Raw genomic sequence first — 21,173 nt, 5'->3', positions numbered from 1 at the left:
ATTTTTTTTAACAATTTTTACTGTGTAAAATCACAGATTAATGTGAAAAACAAATTTTATATTGACCTAATTAAAACAGAACACACTGTCAAATTATACAAACACATTATTCTTAACAATCAACCACAAGCACTTTCAATATTAATTCAAATGTCCTCTCTCATCTATTGCACAAAATCTATGTGTTGTAATATACACATTGTCATAATTACAATCAATCATTTAACAGTAAAAGTCATTTAGATTCACCTAAAATGGTGAAAAATATGTCAATCAGATTCACTTAAAATGGTGAAAAACATACATTTTCGGGAGGGGTATTTATCAATAATTATTCAAGGTTCTGACTCTCACATTATTTTTCAGAGCATAATGAATTTGATCATAATTCCCTGAATACATCCATTCACTTCAATAAAACATTCTATCACACATCAACAGTAAGTTAGAGGATTTATATCTATACAAAGTTGCTAATGTATTACAAAAAGCAATTATAAATAAATAATAATATAATCAATTACAACAGAAATATGTCTTTATCATTTTCAAATTCAATTATTTTTAATCACATAAAACAGAAAGTAGAATTGATACTTAATTTTCTACTCTCAGGACTAAAATTTTCTCATTAATTAAGATGAAATCCTTTTTCTGACGTTGCAGCTAACAATTTCTCGCGTAGAATATCCTCTGAGGAATATTCAGGTAGTTTTAGATAATGAACACAAGTGTTTACTGATGGGAAACTGGTGTCATTCCCGTCAACTTTTCTAACTATAGTCAGTCTTGGGTGTAAGTTTGCCAGGCCACCTGGTGGCAAGGATGAACATCCTGTTGTAAACTGTAAGAAGGCTTTTCTCTCATCAGAACTCAGATCTACCATAACACTTACAAATCTCTGGAATCCAGGACTGCAAATAAAAGGAACACTGTTAATATATTTCTCTGATAAAGAATTGTGATGATACTTAGTGATACTATCATAATAATTATAATTGTTATTGCCAAATTGTATATCATTTTTAACAAGGGTATTCAATTTTTGTCACAGTTTCACTGAACAATTTTATGCATATATGTTAACTTTAGTTGGAAATTAAATATTATAGAGATGTATGGTGAACACATAGATGAACATCTAACATGCCATGTTTAACAAAACAAGAGGCTGTCAGAGTGACAGCAAACCAGATTTTTTAACTTTTATCAGTGTCCTGGTAGTTTACAATATCACAAGGACCATAAATCCTGAACGGTGAAAGTGAAAATTGTCAATATCAAACTTGACCTACATTTTGTCCTCAGTATCAACATATCAAAATTAAAAAAGCTTTGGTTTACAGTTCATGATTAAATGCACATATACTGTTTTGCAGCCGCCCACCCAGATGTGTGCCAGGTGTTCATCCCCAAATCAATTACCGATTTTTCATTCGGAAATCAAGTAAAAAATTTAATAAGGGTGAAGCATTATCTTATATCTATACAGTATTCTAACATGACGTCCTTCAAACGCTTTGAGTACACACCCGTGGTAAAATATGAATATATTTCATGGGCTGTTCCCATTGTACCCCCACGTCATATGTTTTTTAATGAATGAGCGACTCGACGTCATAGAACAATGACGTCAGAATATAAGCAATTTACGGGAAAATACACGCTTGTGAAACGGAAAATCCTCATAACAAGGAAACGTTAACAAATGATGCTAAAATGAGTTATATTAGCCGTTTTTGTATACATATGAGACATATAAGTACAATAATAATTAGATTAATCTAAAATTATCTAAATATGTTATTATAAATAGTTTAAGCATCATCATTTATTCAGTTTGCTCCGTTATTTTACGTCAATTTAATAGTGCGTTTATATATTGGAACAGCAAATAATGCCATCACCTAGAGCGCTTCGATCCAAAATAATTGCCGTATTTGTCCTATTAGAATCGAAATAATTCATGGGGGCTTGAATATATCTAGATTTTACCACGGATTGTCCCTTTATGCCGATATTTTACCCCTCGCTATCGCTCAGGGTAAAATATTTGTCATAAAGGGCCAACCCGTGGTAAAATCACGATATATTCAAGCCCCCATGAATTATTTCTTAATTATACTAGAGTCTTCAGTAAAATTCTGCAGAAACTAAAATATTGAAATATTCTTTAAAATTTAAATTACAAAAATTTAGTTCACTGACATGTTCTTTTATACAATATCCCATTTCACCATACTTCAATATGCCTACCTTTCTCTGGTATATCCTAATTTTGGTTCAGTGTAATTGAGTATGTCCTCTTTAGTCCATTCTGGTGTCTGGTCACCACACAATAGGGAGGCTAATTCTGTGGGACTGAAGGAATGTAATTTCTCCATAGGGTATACAGAGTTAAAGCCATCTAAAATATAGTCAAGATTATCTTATCAATCAAAATTTTAAAAAAGATAATCTTTCCTAATTTTTTTGTGGTTGTGATTTAATAGGGTTGCATTGACTTCAAAAAAACATAATCGAAATACTGCTAACAAACAAAATATAAAATAATTGATTGTGAATGGTAAATGAAAAATCTTTAGAAGTCCCATGATGTCACTATTGTACAATAACTAACTGTATCTAAATATTGTACATGTAACTTGACCTTCAACTTAGACCTAGTGACTTCAAAATAAAAAGAAATCTTCCTCTCCTTGAATGGAACCACATATCCAAGATTTCAATCTAATGTAAAGTTTCAATTTTGTGTAAGGTAATAGATTAAGCATCTGAGAACTTTCCTGCACAAATATCAATCTTTCTTTAGCAAAAATGTCTTTTACCTTGAATGAAGTGACGACTTCAAAAGGAAATAGATATCTTCTTTTATATTATTTTATACCATAAATGACCAAAGTACGGTTGCAATCCAATATATATAATGTATTGGATTTGGCATCAATATTATTGTAAAAATTTAGTACAAAGTTGTACTGTATTAAATACCTCTGAAAGCATCAAGCTGTCTCCTGATACCACTGTTTAGACAGAAGTCGGTGACCAGATCTACATATTCTTCTATGTTTTCTAGAGTTACCTCCTCCTTAAAATAATTAAAAAAAACACAATAATAATGTAATTTTGATCTGATTAATGATAAGTCTTACACAAATCGCTAAAATTCTATTTCATAAATTTTTTTAGATAAGAAATCTAGTCAGAAAACAAGTAATGCTACCCTTCCTATTAACTACTGTAAACTTATTTTCGCGAATACTTTATTTCGCGTTTAGTCCTTTCTAATCCACTTCGCGGCGATTTAATTTCGCGATTATCTAATTAAATTGATGTAGTTAGATAAGAAAAGATCCAAATTATACATATTCACGACTATTTAATTTTGCGTTATTTTTCTCCTCGCAAAAGTCGCGAAATTAAATCGCTCGCGAAAATTAGTTGGTTTAAAGTATACAGTTAAACAGAAGCTGATGTAAAATTAATCTGAAAGCGCATAATACAGTAAAGCATGTTCACCTGAAGCCTGATAGCATGCTGACTTGAACCTGAAAACAAATTTAAGGAAGCTAAAACTTAGCGAAAACTTAATGTGATGGACTTAAAGAAGTAACACAGTATATCACTTCTTATATTTAGAGGATTACAGTTTTGTATTTTAAAATTCATTTGATTATTTTTGTGTGCTATAAAATCATTAAATGTTCACCCATGTGATGTGATGTTTCCACAGTAAATACTTACATCTTCTGCATTAGGTTTGAGATCATATGATGTATAACCATATACTTTAGATGATGGATTGAACTGGAAATTTATTCTGAAAATATGAAGATGGCATTAAATATGGAACATTTCTCTGGGGAAACCTTGTGTGACATAATCTTTCAATTTAGTGCATGATAGACCTTTGAATAGAAATATCTTGCATTTTTTTTAAATATGTATGGTCCTTAATGTTATATCTTTCATTACAGGTAATCTTAATCAAAATTTGATTTGAATTATCGTTTTCCTTCGTTTCTTGAACTTGAACTCTTTTAGCTTTAGTAAACCTAGCATTGGTATTGAATTAATAATATGCTAAATATTTAAATGAATCTGTTTAACTACTCCTCAAACTTACCCTAAATCTTCCAATCTATATTTATCCTCAGGATCCTGTGGATTTCTGAGCCCTAACTGCTGAATAAGAATATTTTTCTGATCAGGAGTCAATGTTTTGTCCTTTAATATTTTTTGTTTTTGATTAGCCAAATCTTTGAGTTGACTGAGAAATACAGCTCTATGAGCATCAATAACTTCAAAATCGTCATCATTTAATATTCCTGTATACCATGCTGGAGTCTCTGGTTGTTTAGGTTTTGGTGGATCAAGTATTAACTCCTTGTCCATGTCCTCAATACTATATGATGTGGTATAGCTAGTGGTATTACTGCTAGGAAGGTCAGAGTGGTAAGATTCCATGGAGCTCCCTACTGAACGGTGAAGTGACTGTGTATACTGTTGTGTAATATGATGACCAACCTCACCCATACACATCAGTTTTAAGAAAGGTCTTGATAATGGAATGTCAATAATACGTTTGTCCTGGAGACATTTGGCAAGAAGAGTTCCAAGAAACTGGAAAAGCTGTTCAATATTATGCATGTCTGGACTTTCCTGTGGGTAGGGTCCTGGGAATAGCCCTCCTACTCGCTGAATGTAGTACCCTGGTGGCTTAATACCATGACCTATGTCAATCTGCAGTGAAATAATTACATGAGAAAAATAAAATATTGTTAACATAAATAACTGTTATACATGCACATTTTATGGTCCATTTTTTTTCATTGCTGTTCTGTGTGAGCCAAGGCTCTGTGTTGAAATAGTACTTTGACATATAATGGTTTGCTTCAACAAATTTCAACTTGGATGAGAGAGTTGTCTAATTGGCACTCATACCAAATCTTCTTCTAGCTATATACATTAACATTAGATTTAGAAATCATAAAGAAACTAAGGTTCCAACTCCCTCAATCAAATTTTGGCTTTGAGCATTTCTGATGAAGGTAAATCAAGGAAAGTTCTTCAGATACATAACATATCTATATAGTATTATTTTCTAATTCATGAGCCATTAAAATAACTTCAGTAACTGATATTCATAGATCTATCCATGTATTGATTTGACAGAAGGAATAAAAGGATTACTAAACCACAGAAAAATTAGAAAGATGCTCTGTTACTTCATGTAATACTGTGGATTCATTTATTTTCTTTGGTATCAATTTTCGTGGATTGAGGAAAACTTACATTTTCGTGGATATTTGAATTCGTGGTTTGCTGATTTCTGTGTACAAAGCGTATAGAAAATATGAAGTTCGTTGAACATATGAATTCGTGGTTCACCTGTACCCACGAAAGCCACGAAAATTGGTATCCAACGAATAATAATGAATCCACAGTATATAATCATTTTCTTGTTTTATATAATCATTATAAAATCGACTTTATTACCTGTCTCTCTAATTTATTGGGAGCATCATCATCACATAACCAAAGTCCTAACTCTTTCTTTTGTAGTTCAGCTGCTACTAAGGCATAGAATTCCAATGATGGACCTAAACCTGTCCCTTCTTCCCCAGAGAATTCTATCTCTAGGATTGACTTTCTCTGACAGTGACATCTCATCATCTGTACAGCCCACTCTAGCAAGTGGTCTCCCCTTGGTACTTTGACACGTTCATGTTTCAGACGACCAATTCTATATTCCCCGCCCTCATCCCTACGAGGCAATGCACCTCTGCTTCTCTCCAAAGTGGCATCCCTTCTCTCTTGTAACCATACAATTGACCTGCAAAAAAAGTTTATCCTTGACTGAAATAATGTTATACATTGTATTTAACTTTGCATTGACTTAAAACATAAACATTGATGATCTATAAATAGGAAGTTGACACAACAACAAATCTAAACAAAGACAAGTGACCTCTTGAAAGTCTATTTTTTAGGTGACAGGATTGCATCCCTTAGTAAATGTAGTAGATACTTAGTCAGTCCTAAGAGGTTGAGCTAAGAAAGTACTTCTTTAGCTCAGTAGATACACTTGCTGTCTTGTAAAGTAGAGGTCCCAGGTTTTGAGTCCTGGTGAAGACATGCAATATTGTAATAAAATTCATGCTTTCCAGTTCCACACGAACCAACTTGGAAGTCTTCACTGAAAGTAGATGTCTCCAGGACATTCTTGCAAGAAAAAAAAATGCCTTGCATTTGTTAATTTTAAAATCCTACCTAGAGCATCCAAAAGCTGTACATGAGAAGTAGAGCTGTCTGGTATCAAATGAGAACAACATGGGACAATTCTTGGTAAGTTTCTCACACCAGTCTGGTAAAGCATTACTAGCTAATACTAAGGGATCCTGTATCTGTTGTACTATTTTGTTGGTTATTTTCTTACTACAAAATTCTCCTGTTGGCAGGTTAACAAGGCCTCCTACCTCATCTAAAATAAATAAATATATACATATGTTATTAATCCTTTCCTTCCAAAATTTCAACATTATACAGTTACAAGGTATAAAAAAAAAATTCATATGGAAGTTTATGAAATATGTGGAACATTCCATGATTGATTAACTGATGGCTGATATTGTGTAGTAGTTCATATTGCATAAATACTTAGGATTATAACATGCTTATGGGATATCAATATAACCAACATTGTTTAAGACTTGAAATGCTTTATCAGACTTCTAACATGCAAGTCACAAGGTAATGTCACTATTGTTGGACACATCATTTTCACTTCAATCAATCATTTGTTCATACTCACTACCACCTTCATAACAGTGAAGCAGAGAATTCATTTTTTTCTTCTTCTAGTTTTTAGTTTGACCTATCCAAGGATCAAATCCTGAACCTCCCTCACTAAAAGTGAACACCCTATCACAGTACAATTACTTTGAAGTTGACAAAGTAAAGTTTCGAACTTGGAAATTTTTGCAGAGTATAAATAATTGTATAAAATCAATACCTATAGTTTGTTTCATGGACTGTTCCATACCAATAGCATACAGCCTTTGTAGTAACTGTAAAACATGGTCTATGGTACAGGATGCTGGGTCATTGTTTCTAGGAACATCACATTCACTTAGAATCTGATAACTCTCAGATTTACTCTCCAACTGGTTGTAAGTAGAATCCTATAAAGATATCAGAAACAAATGTTTAAGATCATTTTTTCAACTGGAAAAAAAAATGGAACTTATAAATTCATGACACAAACTCTAAGATGTAATGACACATGATAGTAATGGGTTACAGGCTATAAGCATGATAAGGTGGAATAAATATCAATAGTGCAAAATTTAGAAAAAAATCGATTTCAATAGCACATAAAAGATTATAGTTTAATTAATATCATAATATATCTATTATTTGATAATGACAGATAAAAATGTTCCATCAAATACACTTTTTACTATGCACATATCATCCCAGAATTTGTTGAAGAAATTCAAAGTTCACAGAAGTTATGACAACTTTACACAATTTCATCTTATGCATTATTTTGAAGATCTTCCTTCACAAAATTGTATGAAAATTAAGGGACTGATGGACAGAATAACAAGATGCAGAGCCCTAATAAATTCTATAAAAGTTGTCTGCATTTAGGAATATGACAAAACATAAATTTATACAAAGGTTAATATAAAATAGAATAACATTTTTTAAACATGATACTTACTGTCATTTTTTCAATATCTTCTTTCACCTCTCCATCCTTTAATGCTCTGTATATAATTCTACAAAGAAATTTGTAACAAATATACTAATCAACTCATCATTATACAACATAAACAGATTTATTTCTTGTGATAATTTTCTTTTCAAAAATAAGTTAGTATATTTGATATGTGAGATCAGTCTCATTTTCATTATGTTTGTCCATCTAAGATACTAATAAGAATTTGTAACGTATGTGTGTGCAAGTCCCTGAATTCTATTAATTGTAAATTTTAAATTTTACAACCCTTCTATCCAAGCATCAATCTAACATGATTCATTAAATGCATGATGTTTATGTTATATTTCCAGACTCTGTCAAGTTGATGTTTAAGCAACCTCAAATATAAAATATATTTCTATTTCATATAAGTACTAGGAACTTACGTATAAGTTGGTTCCCAGATTCTACGTAATCGTTCTGTCTTGCTGCCTGAACCACCTTGGATAAGTAATTTTTGTATAAACCTGAATATGCACTGTTTATCTTCTGTTAAAACAACCTCTGTGTCCTCCAACTGAAAAATACACCAAATTTAATATTTATCCTATGATATTTGTGAGGAATTTGGGGCATATTATTAAATTTTAATTCAAAAGTAGTTACTTGTTAATTAATTTATTTTACAGAAAATTATTATAATCATGAGGTGTATAGCATTTTTGGAAAATTTGCTGAAAAATATTATTTGGCATTTGCTTAACACCTAGAATGTAAACTTACCCCTGGAAGACAAGGAGCTTTGAAAGACAGTACCAGTTTTGGTTGTTGTAGAGGATAGATATTCTCTGGAGCCTGTACTGGCTCTTTACCTACAAAAATCATATTCAAACTTTATATAGAGTTAACAGTAAAATTTTGTTTAGTTCCTAGAAAGGTTTCAACATGTACACATGTTTTATATTTATCTTTGTTTCGCTTTGTTGTGACTTTGCAAGTAGGTATTGATACTTTAATGCTAGGCTATATTTTGAATTGTTAGGATTATCAAACAGAAAAGTATGAACATAAGTAATAAATATCTGTATAAACATCATGCTTTTCTAAATGACAATGAACATTTTAGGTCCTTCCTTACCTGGAGTTGGTATTTCAAAGTCCTGAGTTTGATTAACATTAGTTCTACCAGGTCTTGGATCAAATGCTGGAATCAGTGCAGAGAATTGTCTCTTAAGAACATACTCATCATCCCAAGTTTTACGTCTCTCTCCTCTCATTTCAAGATCTTCTTCCTCCTAAAACATAGGTAGAATTGCTTCAAATATAGTATAAGCTTTCATTTTCATTACCAAGCTAATATTGAAGCTTGAAAATAATTGTAAAGAATAATGTTGAGATTAAAAATTTTATGGATTTACAACAAAATGCATTTCTTTGATCAAGTAAAAATGTCAAAAAGTCATATGAAGTATGTGAAGGGATTCACAAGAACAGGTAAAGAAGCCAAAACTATCATTAAACTACATGATCTGCACAGCAAACTGGTTAAGATACAAGTGAACTAACTGCAATTTGTCTGTGTAATGTTTTGAAGTGTATTTTGTTTTTGCATTTGTACAATGACATTATTAGATTTCAGATTCTGATTCCCTCCTGGGTATCTTCTACTTTTCATACAATTTCCAGTTCCCTTCAATCTAAGTTCTTGTGTGAACAGATTTATCTTCATTTTATCTTTTTATCAAATCTATCAAAACTTCTACTTACCAGTACATCTTCATAAAGTTCATCATCCTCATTTTCTTCATCATTTTCATCATCATCTTCATCAGGTACAGGTAAATCTTCTTCATCTTCCAATTCTGCCAAAAGATTTGTTGCCCTACTTGTTTCTAGAAATTCATTGTCACTCTCACTCGATGTAGAGGTTAGACTACGTGTCAGAGCTTGGCTCAGTGATGTCACATTGGCCATGGTCTGGTTCGTTGTCAAAGTGTTAGAGGTGGCAGCACTATTTGTTGTCAAGCTAGGATAACTTTGTGCAGTACTTAGAAGATTACCTGAATAAAAATATACATGCTTTAAACATAAAATTAATCTAATCTCTTAAACCATAAAGACATATTTTTTTTTAAATTTTAGTAAACATAAGCTGAAAATTATGACAGGGAAATAAAAAAGTGTCAGCATCACTTTAGTGAGCTTATAGTCTAATGTTCTTCAGTTGATTTATATAGAAACTTTGTAATCGATATAAACAGTAGTGCATTTTCGTGAAAAAAAATGATTCTGAAACTTTGAAATATTTGATCTTATAATACTTTTAAAATCATCAGTCTATTTTTTGTCTGATTTTGTAGATACAGTTTAGGCTCCATGTTCAAACTTCTTCTCTTCTATTTTTGTTTGATATGAGGATTTGTTTCAAACTAACAATGATTTTTTTTAAATAAGAAAATAATTAGATTAGATATAACTGATAAACACATACTGATAGCATTTTGTGAGGCTAATCTTATACTGTTACTCCTATTATTCATTCCCACAGTTCCTAGATTTCTCTTGGCTACAGCTGCAAAGGATTCCAACAAACTGACTGTCTGTTCCATACTGGTGGGTAAATTAGGTACACTAACACTCATTGGATTGGTTGGGGAACTCCTTGTCTGTGATTCTGGACGTTTGTTTTCCTTGTTATGCAGCTGTGTTGTAGTGACAGATATATTATCTACAGGCTGGCCTCCTTCTGCTCCTTTGACTTCATCTTCATTGTCTGCCTCTAATAACGTGGCAAATTCTGACAGAGTAACCTCCCCTGATCTATTACTACGGTGAGCTACAACAAACTGTTCTCTTGGGATGTTACAATTGTTGTCTTCCTCAACACTTCCCATTAGTCTATTAGAACTGGCAAGATTGACAAGGTTGTCACTGAGATTCTGAGCCATCTACAAAACAGGGACATGGATATATATTATTTTTGAACAGAAGACGAGTTACAGGTATCATTTAAGCACTATTTTGTTTCATCTGATTAAATAATTTGACATGTTTATATGTATTTCAGTCTTTACCTCAAGTTTTTTTTTAAAAATAGTGTAGTTTTAATACTTCTGTGATCTGAAATTCATATCACACAAAAATTAAATTACTTCTTTCGACTTTTTCTGTTAAAATTTCAAATAAAGGAACAGTAAGCCTAAAATATGCTCATAAATGTTGATTTGTCCCAGTCTTTCAACTTGAAAATTCAAAATGTTAAATCAGTTTACAATCTAAAATAAATATCAGGACATTTTAGAAGCATATAGTTCAAAGAATGGGTTGTCTGTGTATTTACCAGAAACTGGTTACGAAGAGATTGTAATATTTCCTGATATGATTTCAGAAGTTTCTGGGTACTGTGAAAGTACTTTTATTCGTGGGGTACCAATTTTCGTGGTTTTCATGGATGACTTTATCCGAGAATTTAAGTGTCCAACGAAATAAAACAATCATTGTCCAGATTGAGACATGGAGAGATCCCTGTCGGTAGGTTTGACTACTTTTATGATCTAGAAACTATTTTGAATAATGCCAAATCTGAGAATACTTCAATAGCAGTCACAGAACTACAACTGAATGCATGATTATACCCATTTAATCTCTAATAACCTAAACTGTACAACTTGTGAACTTTTAATTCTCATAAAAACATATTTGATCGCTGAAAGTCAGATTTCCAGTATTGATATGCTAGTATGATAAAGTATTTATTTTATATCCTCAATTATAGTACATATGGGATAGAAATAATAATTTAATGTTAGGGTTAATTTTGATAAGAATTATTTGACAATTCAAGATACGTTGATGGCATTTGTTTATGTTACTGTTTTCTTAAGGTGACATGTTTATGGCCTAATTAAGACCTTTGATGGTCTTTAATCTGTTGATCACTTTATCATGGGTTAATTAGTGTTATAACTACAATTTACACAGGTCAATGTTTACTTTGCAATTTCCTTCAATCCAGACAATTTGTAACCTTCGTTTCTAAAGGCTTTAATTTTTCAATTATTATATTTTTTTTTAGAAAACTAAAATCCACGAATTTAAAAACCCAGGCACATGTAAATATAGCTCAAACCACGAAAATTGATACCCACGAATTAAAGTACTTTCACAGTAACTAACGCAGAGATTTTAACATTTCCTAATATGATCTTTAATTTTTTATTAACTAAAGCAGAGATTTTAATACTTACAGATTTCACTTTAGAAGTTAAGTTTTCAGCTGATGAAGCTTGTTCTGTGCTGGCTACTGATGGTTTGTTTTCCTCTACATCTGTCAGACTTGGTGTAGAGCTGCTCTTCCTACTTGTCAACACACTAACCTATTTATACAAAGTAAACTAATTAACACATGAAATGATACACATACGTTTGGTTTTGGGATATCTATAAAAGGTTTGCATGTCCTAGTGTCTAATGAACGTTGCCTTTAAAAGTCCTTCTGTTTTTTTCTGCAGGGGAGTTATTGCAATGTTATTCTAATTTTTACCAAATGAAATTATCGGGGCCTTTTATAGCTGACTATATGCGGTATGGGCTTTGCTCATTGTTGAAGGCCTTACGGTGACCTATAATTGTTAATATTTGTGTCATTTTGGTCTTTTGTGGATAGTTGTCTCATTGGCAATCATACCACATCTTCTTTTTTATATTGATGTATTTCAATTAACCTAATTTTAATTTATATGGAAATACCAAATTGAATATTAAGTGGATCATTATTAAGAACAACTCTTTTAATTTCTGGTTGTTGTTATTTCATTGTTATATTATAATATTCTTACAATGTGCACATCTGCAAAATAAAAATTTCACATAAGAAAATAATTTCGGATAATAAATGTGAATAAAGTAAATCTAAAAATATGAATTTTGTAAGTATGTATGTAGTATCCTATAGTGTAATGATCTGTTTTTAAGTTAATAATATAATGTTTTAGTTGATTCTCCTGTTTTGAAGTACCTGCCAATGGAAAATGAGGAAACATCAATAAAAGTTTAGAAGTCGAATTTGATGGGGAAAAAAATCTCCATTTGTTTGCTAAATGGAGAGAATAAAATATAAGTGAAAGGCAGAGCCTGAGAACAGATGCTACTGAAGATAAATACTAATAATTATTAACCTTAATTTTATCAGAAACTGACACACCATGTGTTTTCACTTTAAGACTTCCTTTGTCCTGTCTGACAGGTACAGGTCTGAGATTCTGTGGGTCATGGTTAGGTGAAAGTTGAAGGTCATATTTTCCTTCAGCTCCCATTCTGTAAGAGTTCGTTCCTCCAGCATCCCATGTTACATCAATCCATCCTGATAAATATTAAAATCACTTGTTTATAACCATATCAGCTTACAATGTGTGCATCAATATTTGGACTTAAAAGAGACAGAATACTTATGAAGGACTAGAGATTGTTACGTTACATATTCATGTCATGGTAATTGTGTACTTGTTACTAATATTATTTTGATATTATCTTGATAAATAATCAAATATTTAAATTTCTGAAAGAATTATTTTCTACACCAATGTTTTTATCCCCCAGAATTCAGATGTACTGTGGATTCATTTATTTTAATGGAGACATTGTATTTTCATGGTTTTGTCCGAGTCTGCATACAAGTGTATATAAAAATTTGCACTGCATTGTACATAAACGAAAAACCACAAAAACTGGTGTCCCATGAATATTAATGGATGCACTTTTATTTTTCTAAATAATATAATTGTATGTCAACTGAGATATATAACTGTCATATTTTTTACTATTACTTATTAAAACTTCACACTTTTCATTTAATTCATGTGCCTTTTGTGTTTTTATATTACAGAAAAATATATATCAGTAAACAGGCATGGGACTTACCATTTCTTAATTCACTGGTGATAGTGCCTTCCCCTGAAGGATTACCATCCTGATCCCTCCATTTCCAGTCCATGCCACGAACAACTCTGGCCCCAGGAACCATCTGTCTCAATGTCTGGGTCCTTATAATTCTTCTCAATCTTCTCATGTTAGCCTCAGCTTCTTTAGCAGCCTTGCCTGTAAATAACATACATACAAAACATGACAATCTATTTTTGTTTGAAATTTAAATACCAAGAATCACCTTAATAAAACAAAGACCAAATAAAGCATCTGGGTCATGTAAGTCCACAAATCCTTTGTTTAAGAATAATTTTTAAAATTTAAAGTGCAGACAGACAATAATCTCCCTTCTTTCCTTCAATGCACTGATCTTGACCTCTGACCTATTGACTCCAGTAGTTCTCATAAGTAGCTGGACTGCTACACACGTTTTAAGCAGAGATGTGTTAGTGACCTAAACATTAATGATTTCCTTTTGAACCTTTTACTTACCTAAATCATCACATACACCAGTAACAGTTCCATAGATTTCAAAGCCAGACAATGATAAATAATGGGTTTGTCCACTAGCATTCTTGCCAGTCTGTTGTATCCTGATATGTCTCCATCCCTGAGGTTCATCATCTGAAGCAGTCAAGGCAAAGGAGGCTGTTGACCTGCAATAAACACAGCATTTAATTTAACATGCAAAATTTTCCATTAATAATATATTTTAACCGGTCTACAGAGACTATTGCATTCTCTTCTCACACAGAAAAGTAGTTTTTCTATGGGGGTTATTTTTTCCAATTTGATACTGCAAAGGTTTCAACTCTTTTCAACAATCAAACGAAGATCCATTGTTGAATTTCCTGTATATTTCTGGAGAAGCTTTAGACATCTTAACTTAACTAATACTAACCCTGGTTCATTGAGAGTATTATCATCTTTGTGTTTCCGTAATGTTAACCAGGTGGTACCATCTTTTGACACTTGTAACTCCCAGTTTCGCAGTGCAGATCTGAAATTTTATAAAATAATCTTTGATTCACACATAAATCATGATAGGCTGACTTGAAAGTAACCCTGGTAAAAATACAATTCTACTGCCTTTATTTTCAGTACAAAATCTTTATAAATTTTTCGACAGTTAAACTTTGAAGAAGCTTGAACAATTATTGGTTCAGACCAGACAATAATTTAAAGAGCTTTAAAGATGTTCTAGATATAGGTTTTATATTCATCCGTTTTCACTTCTCAAACTATACATTTACTATACAAAATATTGAATATATTAAACTATGCAATAGTAATTCACTTATACCTGCCATATCCTCTTGCATGTCTGATGGTATACATGGAGGGAATTAACCATACTCCCAAGTCTATTGCAAACCAGGCTTTCCTACAAAATAGTATGTATTTATACTTATCATACAAATATCAATTATAAGTTATCCATAGTTTATGTAAAAAGTTGTCATTTCAATCAAGAATCTAAATAAAACTTGATAATAAAAAGAGTAATTTTAGAATAAAATTAAAACAGAATATACTTTGATAACATGTAACATCAGATAATATTTTCAACAAGAATGTGTCCACGGTACACAGATTCCCCACTTACACTATCATTTTCTATGTTTACTGGACCGTGAAATTGGAATAAATTCTCTAATTTGGCATTAAAATTAGAATGATCTTATCAAAGGGAACATGTATACTAAGTTTCAAGTTGATTGGACTTCAACTTCATCAAAAACTACCTTGACCAAAAACTTTAACCTGAAGTGTAACAGACGGATGAACGAAAGACGGACGAACAACGGACGGAAGCACAGACCAGGAAACATAATGCCCCTCTACTATCCTAGGTGGGGCATCTCTACTATCGTAGGTGGGGCATAAAAATTATAAAAATAAGGAGATGTGTTATTTTTGCCAATGAAACAACTATAGGTGACGTCACTGTACAGCCTTTAGCCATCAGCAACACCCATACAGCAAATTAAATCTATAAAAGCCCTTGTGATTACAAAATATGAAACAAAAGACAGAAAGAGCCGCCTACTTATCAATATTGCACAACATTTGACAACAACACCACCCCAGCTCTGTTTTTTCTCTGATGTAAAGTAGGTATATTGATAGTAACTTACTTGTCATCATTAGTATGGCAGTTGAGAGCAGCAGTATCCCTGCTCAGAATGTCCTCCAGTTTACCATATGGGAGGTTTCTTCCTTCTGATGATGTTACTACAACCAAGCCATAATGTGCTGGATTTACCCACTCATAGGCTGTTCTGAAAAAAGAAAAACAAAATATTTGTTAAATCACTGTTATATATATTTGTCATAAAAATAACAACTTGAGTTTTAGTAATCTGCATAATAATGTGGGAGAATAACAATGTTTAACTAAATTTCTAGAATTCTTTCAATGTTGACAATATTTCAAAATCTAAAAAAAATAATGATTTGCATTCTTTAATTTCTTTAATTTTACAATGTTTACATGCAATTTTCAAACATTTGCACAAGACAACAGACATTAAGCCAGACAGTCACCTCTAAAATACTCAAGACTAAATAGCTATTCTCTATGTTATTGTAGGAACAAAGATGGCATTATAAAATTGAAATTTGAGTCGTATAAATGCTATATAAGTTCCAATTATAGTTGTGTAAAGAACATATAGTTGAAACAAAACATTGAAAATAAAATTCATTTCTGAAAATAGCTTAGGCAAAGACCATGTATTGATATACTACATTACTTACTTTGAATTAGAACCAATCCAATACATTAATCCATGTTCATCAAAGTCCCCCTGGTAGGTAAAGTTAATGGATGATACAGCTTCCTTTAACTTCTTCACAAACGTAAATGTTTGTCTGTCATAATCATACCACTGTTTGGCAACCTGTCAAAAACAAGCCATTTAAATTCATAGAAATATATAGATAATTTGAATATATATAAATATGAATTCTAACGTTACAGCTATTGAACTTGAGTTTTTTATATAGTTATACATTTCAGAATCTTTCTTCACTTACATTTCCAGTTATGAGAAACTTAATTCATTTTCTTGCAGATAAAGGAGAAATTGTGTTTATGTGGTTGTTTTTGCCAAAGTCTGCATACAAGAGCAAAGAAAATTAATATTTCATTTAAAATTATGGTCCATATATACCTGAAGAAGTCACGAATAATAAGGAATTCAAAGTATTGAATATTCAGCCATTATAGTCGGGTGGAAAACTTAAATGAAATATTTACTGTTAAGGAAGATATCATATTTTCCTCAATATTTTCCAATTATTTTCATGATGGAGAACAAGTAGGCATAATATATATACTAGTTAAACCCACCATTTTCAGTAAATATCTTTCTAGTGATGCTACATTTGTAAGTGGCTCCATCTTCAGGTTACAACCACTTCTATCTAGCAAAGTAGTGTCACCTGATGACCTTTCTAATCGGAATCTGATTCTCCTTGTTAGGATCTACAATTGAAATAAATTCTTAAATTTCACAGCAGCTATCTTATTAGATAGTACATAACACAATGATTTCACAAGTTTTTTTAGCAGCTCTGACAACATGAAAAAAAGTTGAAGCTAATGCTGGTAATGATAAAGTATTTGGTTAATAGGAAGTGCTGGTTATGATAAAGTATTTGGTTAATAGGAAGTGCTGGTTATGATAAAGTATTTGGTTAATAGGAAGTGCTGGTTATGATAAAGTATTTGGTTAATAGGAAGTGCTGGTTATGATAAAGTATTTGGTTAATAGGAAGTGCTGGTTATGATAAAGTATTTGGTTAATAGGAAGTGCTGGTTATGATAAAGTATTTGGTTAATAGGAAGTGCTGGTTATGATAAAGTATTTGGTTAATAGGAAGTGCTGGTTATGATAAAGTGTTTGGTTAATAGGAAGTGCTGGTTATGATAAAGTATTTGGTTAATAGGAAGTGCTGGTTATGATAAAGTGTTTGGTTAATAGGAAGTTGAAGAGCAATACATGTGAAGTATAGCAAGCTCACATGGATGATGAAACAAAATTTCAAGGAAATCTGAATCATAGTTTCTGAGAACAATGTGAAAATTTTCATAAATGATTCGATTGAGATATAATAAATTATTGAAATGTGTACAAGTATGACTTTCAAGCAGGTTTTGAACAGAACTTTCATTGGATTCCCTCAACAAGTATATACCATAGTTAATACTATCTTAAACCTGTCAGTCATAAATAGACACATATATTTAACTGCCTATAAAGCCAAACTTGATCTTTGTGAATCACAACTTAGAAACCAGGTATTTTATGTGGATAATTTATATGTATTATAACTAACCTCAGGTATTCTATCTTCAATTAGAATATAACTTGACAGAAGAAATTAAACATACCTCTAGTCTAATACCTGGACCAGGTAAATCATAACTATACACAGGTAATTTACATACCAGTAGTCCATAACCTGAACCAGGTAAATCACAACTATACACAGGTAATTTACATACCAGTAGTCCATAACCTGAACCAGATAAATCATAACTATACACAGGTAATAACCTACCAGTAGTCCATAACCTGAACCAGGTAAATCATAACTATACACAGGTAATTTACATACCTGTAGTCCATAACCTGAACCAGGTAAATCATAACTATACACAGGTAATTTACATACCAGTAGTCCATAACCTGAACCAGGTAAATCACAACTATACACAGGTAATTTACATACCAGTAGTCCATAACCTGAACCAGGTAAATCATAACTATACACAGGTAATAACCTACCAGTAGTCCATAACCTGAACCAGGTAAATCATAACTATACACAGGTAATTTACATACCTGTAGTCCATAACCTGAACCAGGTAAATCATAACTGTACACAGGTAATTTTTCTATAGATTCTAGGACTGATATCAGCTTTCTTACAAGTGCTATAGCTGGAGTTAACCTGTAACAATATAGAACAGTTTTGTTAAAAGCTCATGTTGATGCTAATGCATCATTATATTAGATCTTTGTTTATGTTAATTATGCATTACTCAAGTCAGTCAGTTCAGCTCCTTAATCGTCTTGTAAAGTACAGTACAAATTTTAAGAACTGTGAAATATAAATGTGTGCTTTCTTTGAGTTGTCTTTTTTGCTTACATTTAATTTTTGTGAATAAGAAAACATATCAATAACATATTCTTATATCTGGTTATATCTAACACCAACATGACAATTATATAAATGAGATTTGTTTTTACTACTTGAATGAAAATGATGTGTAAGCAATTGAAAGAAAGATGGGTTAATGTCATTTGAGACCCTAAGATACATATCAGAAACCGTTCTATTATATTACAAAATAAACTGCCTTACCCACTGCTACTGTACATAAGCTATGATAACAGATGTAAAACTGGACTCAGTTGTTCATAAGAATTGAACACTAGGTAAAAGTTATCCAGAAAACTTAAACATGTAGTTACATCTTTGCTTAGCAAATAACATGTGGATAAATGTTAATCATGACATGAATTTTTAAGAAACTGTAAAATAAATTTCAAAAGTTTATGCAAAAGAGTGGCAAGGAAAGGAAAGCCAAGTAATTAAGTCAAAGTAGATATTTTCAGTTTCATTGATTACATTTTTAAATCAATAAATACCTTCTTAAAATATATATAAATTTATATGAACATGAAAAGTTGTACAGATAAATGAAATATACAGTTACATTTTTTCAGCAAATGCTAATAACAACATTTAAAAAGAAATATTCCACAAATCACTTTACTCAAAATATATACTATATAATGAATTTTTTTCTTATATCCTTTTATTTAACTGATTTTAAATTACCATTATAAACAAGAATGTCTCCACAGTACACAGATGCCCCACTCACACTATCATTTTCTATGTTTAGTGGACCGTGAAATTGGAACAAATTCTCTAATTTGGCATTAAAATTAGAATGATCTTATCAAAGGGAACATGTATACTAAGTTTCAAGTTGATTGGACTTCAACTTTATCAAAAACTACCTTGACCAAAAACTTTAACCTGAAGCGGGACAGACGGACTATCGTAGGTGGGGCATAAAAAACAAAATAGAATAACTAAAGGGTTGTAACCTGACATTGAAAAGCTCTAGAAGTTTCTATTCAAATAACACCCTTAAAGAAAGAAAGTAATTTAAAATTATCTAAATTGCAAATATCATATCTGATTTACCAGGATTATTTTCCCTAGTTGCTATGCATATTCAAATGGAAATAAGCTTATGTATAATATGATACAAGCAAAAATGTAAGTAGCATAAATAAAGAAGTAGAATAAGCTGAAGTGCTCACCCTTCTTCTGATAAGCTTCAATTATAAAATAAGACTATAAGTATTTAAACCAATTCTATATCTTTACAGAAATACTACAACTGTGAGTAAGTAAACTAATCATGCAAAGGTTTCCGTTACCATAAAGCTTTTGTTTGACTTATATTTGTACAATGTTTATATTCATAATTGTACATGTTTTTTTTTCAAACAAAGATATAAGAACCAATTTTTAATTGAAATGTTAAAAACCTTAGGCTGATAAAATAATTGAAAACATTTTACCATGCTACTAGTTTCTTGATTTCAATACTTCAAACTAATATAAAATATCTTTAAATTGAAAAAAAATATTTCGTCACAATATCTGTGATAATATGAACAGAATTATCTGAAAAAATTATCAAGCCAACCATTATCACATTTAACATAATTGGTGTATATTAAGCATATCTTATCAAAACAAATACAACTTACTCTCCTTGATCCTGGAAGATTGTCCTAAATATATTGATTCTTTCTTTTGTCCTCTTCTTACTCTCTTTACTGTCAGAATCCTCTACATTCTGAGTAAAAAATAACATGTGAAATTAAATAAAAGTTAACCTGCTTTAGAGGTGCATTTCTGGAAAAAAACACCAATTGGAACATTTAGAGCGATTCTTTAACAAGAAGGGTTTGAACACTTTAGTCTTTTCATTATATAATTACTTTGCATTATCAATCCTTAGGATTTGGACCAGTTGTCCAATGTTGTAGAGAATAAATGAACGGTTTCGTCAATGCCCCTTTCTGGTCATATAAACAGTCATTCATAATTTGAATGCATTTTTTCATGGAAATTAAGTTTAAAGGTCATTTCTTTCCTAATTTCAAGTTAAATGTTCATGCATTGGTGACTGAAATCCATGAAAAATATTGTTGATACGAATGAATCAAAAGTCACCATTAAAACAATTCTAAAGTATGACAAAGAGAAAGAGGTACTTACATTACTAAGTATATTAAGAAGTGTTTGGACAAGGCCACTAGAATGTAGCTCATATGATGATACAGTGTGTTCTTCTTTCAGTAAATCTACCAGTGATTCAAAAGAGGCCTTCATGTCATCTCTCCATGCTACTTCACCATCAGGGGACTGAAAGTAGAGCAACATATCTTTACCATCAAGCAATTGAATAAATAGTTAAGGTTAGCATCAATGGATAGCATTT

At 31.4% G+C, this 21,173-nt stretch overlaps 1 protein-coding gene across 2 annotated transcripts in view; it reads right to left on the bottom strand.

The window, feature by feature from the left end:
• Window positions 1-7: 7 nt before the first annotated feature.
• Window positions 8-21,173, bottom strand: part of LOC134712452 (E3 ubiquitin-protein ligase HECTD1-like) — a 39,195-nt gene continuing 18,029 nt past the window's right edge. The window contains exons 15-41 of one of the 2 annotated variants that reach the window (XM_063573988.1): window positions 20,951-21,097; window positions 20,437-20,525; window positions 19,981-19,995; window positions 18,484-18,592; window positions 16,986-17,120; window positions 16,391-16,533; window positions 15,769-15,912; window positions 14,934-15,014; window positions 14,532-14,630; window positions 14,123-14,286; window positions 13,628-13,804; window positions 12,886-13,070; window positions 11,956-12,084; window positions 10,200-10,656; window positions 9,476-9,768; window positions 8,847-9,003; window positions 8,492-8,580; window positions 8,155-8,285; window positions 7,730-7,787; window positions 7,016-7,184; window positions 6,274-6,484; window positions 5,500-5,836; window positions 4,127-4,743; window positions 3,745-3,820; window positions 2,992-3,088; window positions 2,257-2,407; window positions 8-914 (exon numbers count right to left, since the gene is read on the bottom strand). In XM_063573988.1, coding sequence (XP_063430058.1) covers window positions 632-914; window positions 2,257-2,407; window positions 2,992-3,088; window positions 3,745-3,820; window positions 4,127-4,743; window positions 5,500-5,836; window positions 6,274-6,484; window positions 7,016-7,184; window positions 7,730-7,787; window positions 8,155-8,285; window positions 8,492-8,580; window positions 8,847-9,003; window positions 9,476-9,768; window positions 10,200-10,656; window positions 11,956-12,084; window positions 12,886-13,070; window positions 13,628-13,804; window positions 14,123-14,286; window positions 14,532-14,630; window positions 14,934-15,014; window positions 15,769-15,912; window positions 16,391-16,533; window positions 16,986-17,120; window positions 18,484-18,592; window positions 19,981-19,995; window positions 20,437-20,525; window positions 20,951-21,097 — 4,743 coding nt within the window. In that variant the 3' untranslated portion in view covers window positions 8-631. The remainder of the gene's footprint in view (window positions 915-2,256; window positions 2,408-2,991; window positions 3,089-3,744; window positions 3,821-4,126; window positions 4,744-5,499; window positions 5,837-6,273; window positions 6,485-7,015; window positions 7,185-7,729; window positions 7,788-8,154; window positions 8,286-8,491; window positions 8,581-8,846; window positions 9,004-9,475; window positions 9,769-10,199; window positions 10,657-11,955; window positions 12,085-12,885; window positions 13,071-13,627; window positions 13,805-14,122; window positions 14,287-14,531; window positions 14,631-14,933; window positions 15,015-15,768; window positions 15,913-16,390; window positions 16,534-16,985; window positions 17,121-18,483; window positions 18,593-19,980; window positions 19,996-20,436; window positions 20,526-20,950; window positions 21,098-21,173) is intronic. The other variant, XM_063573989.1, reaches the window with a different exon arrangement.

The sequence above is a fragment of the Mytilus trossulus genome, chromosome 3 (genome assembly GCF_036588685.1).
Source record: "Mytilus trossulus isolate FHL-02 chromosome 3, PNRI_Mtr1.1.1.hap1, whole genome shotgun sequence".
Classification (NCBI taxonomy): Eukaryota; Metazoa; Mollusca; class Bivalvia; order Mytilida; family Mytilidae; genus Mytilus; species Mytilus trossulus.
The sequence above is the reverse complement of the archived record's forward strand: the minus strand, read 5'-3'. Positions and strand labels throughout refer to the sequence as shown.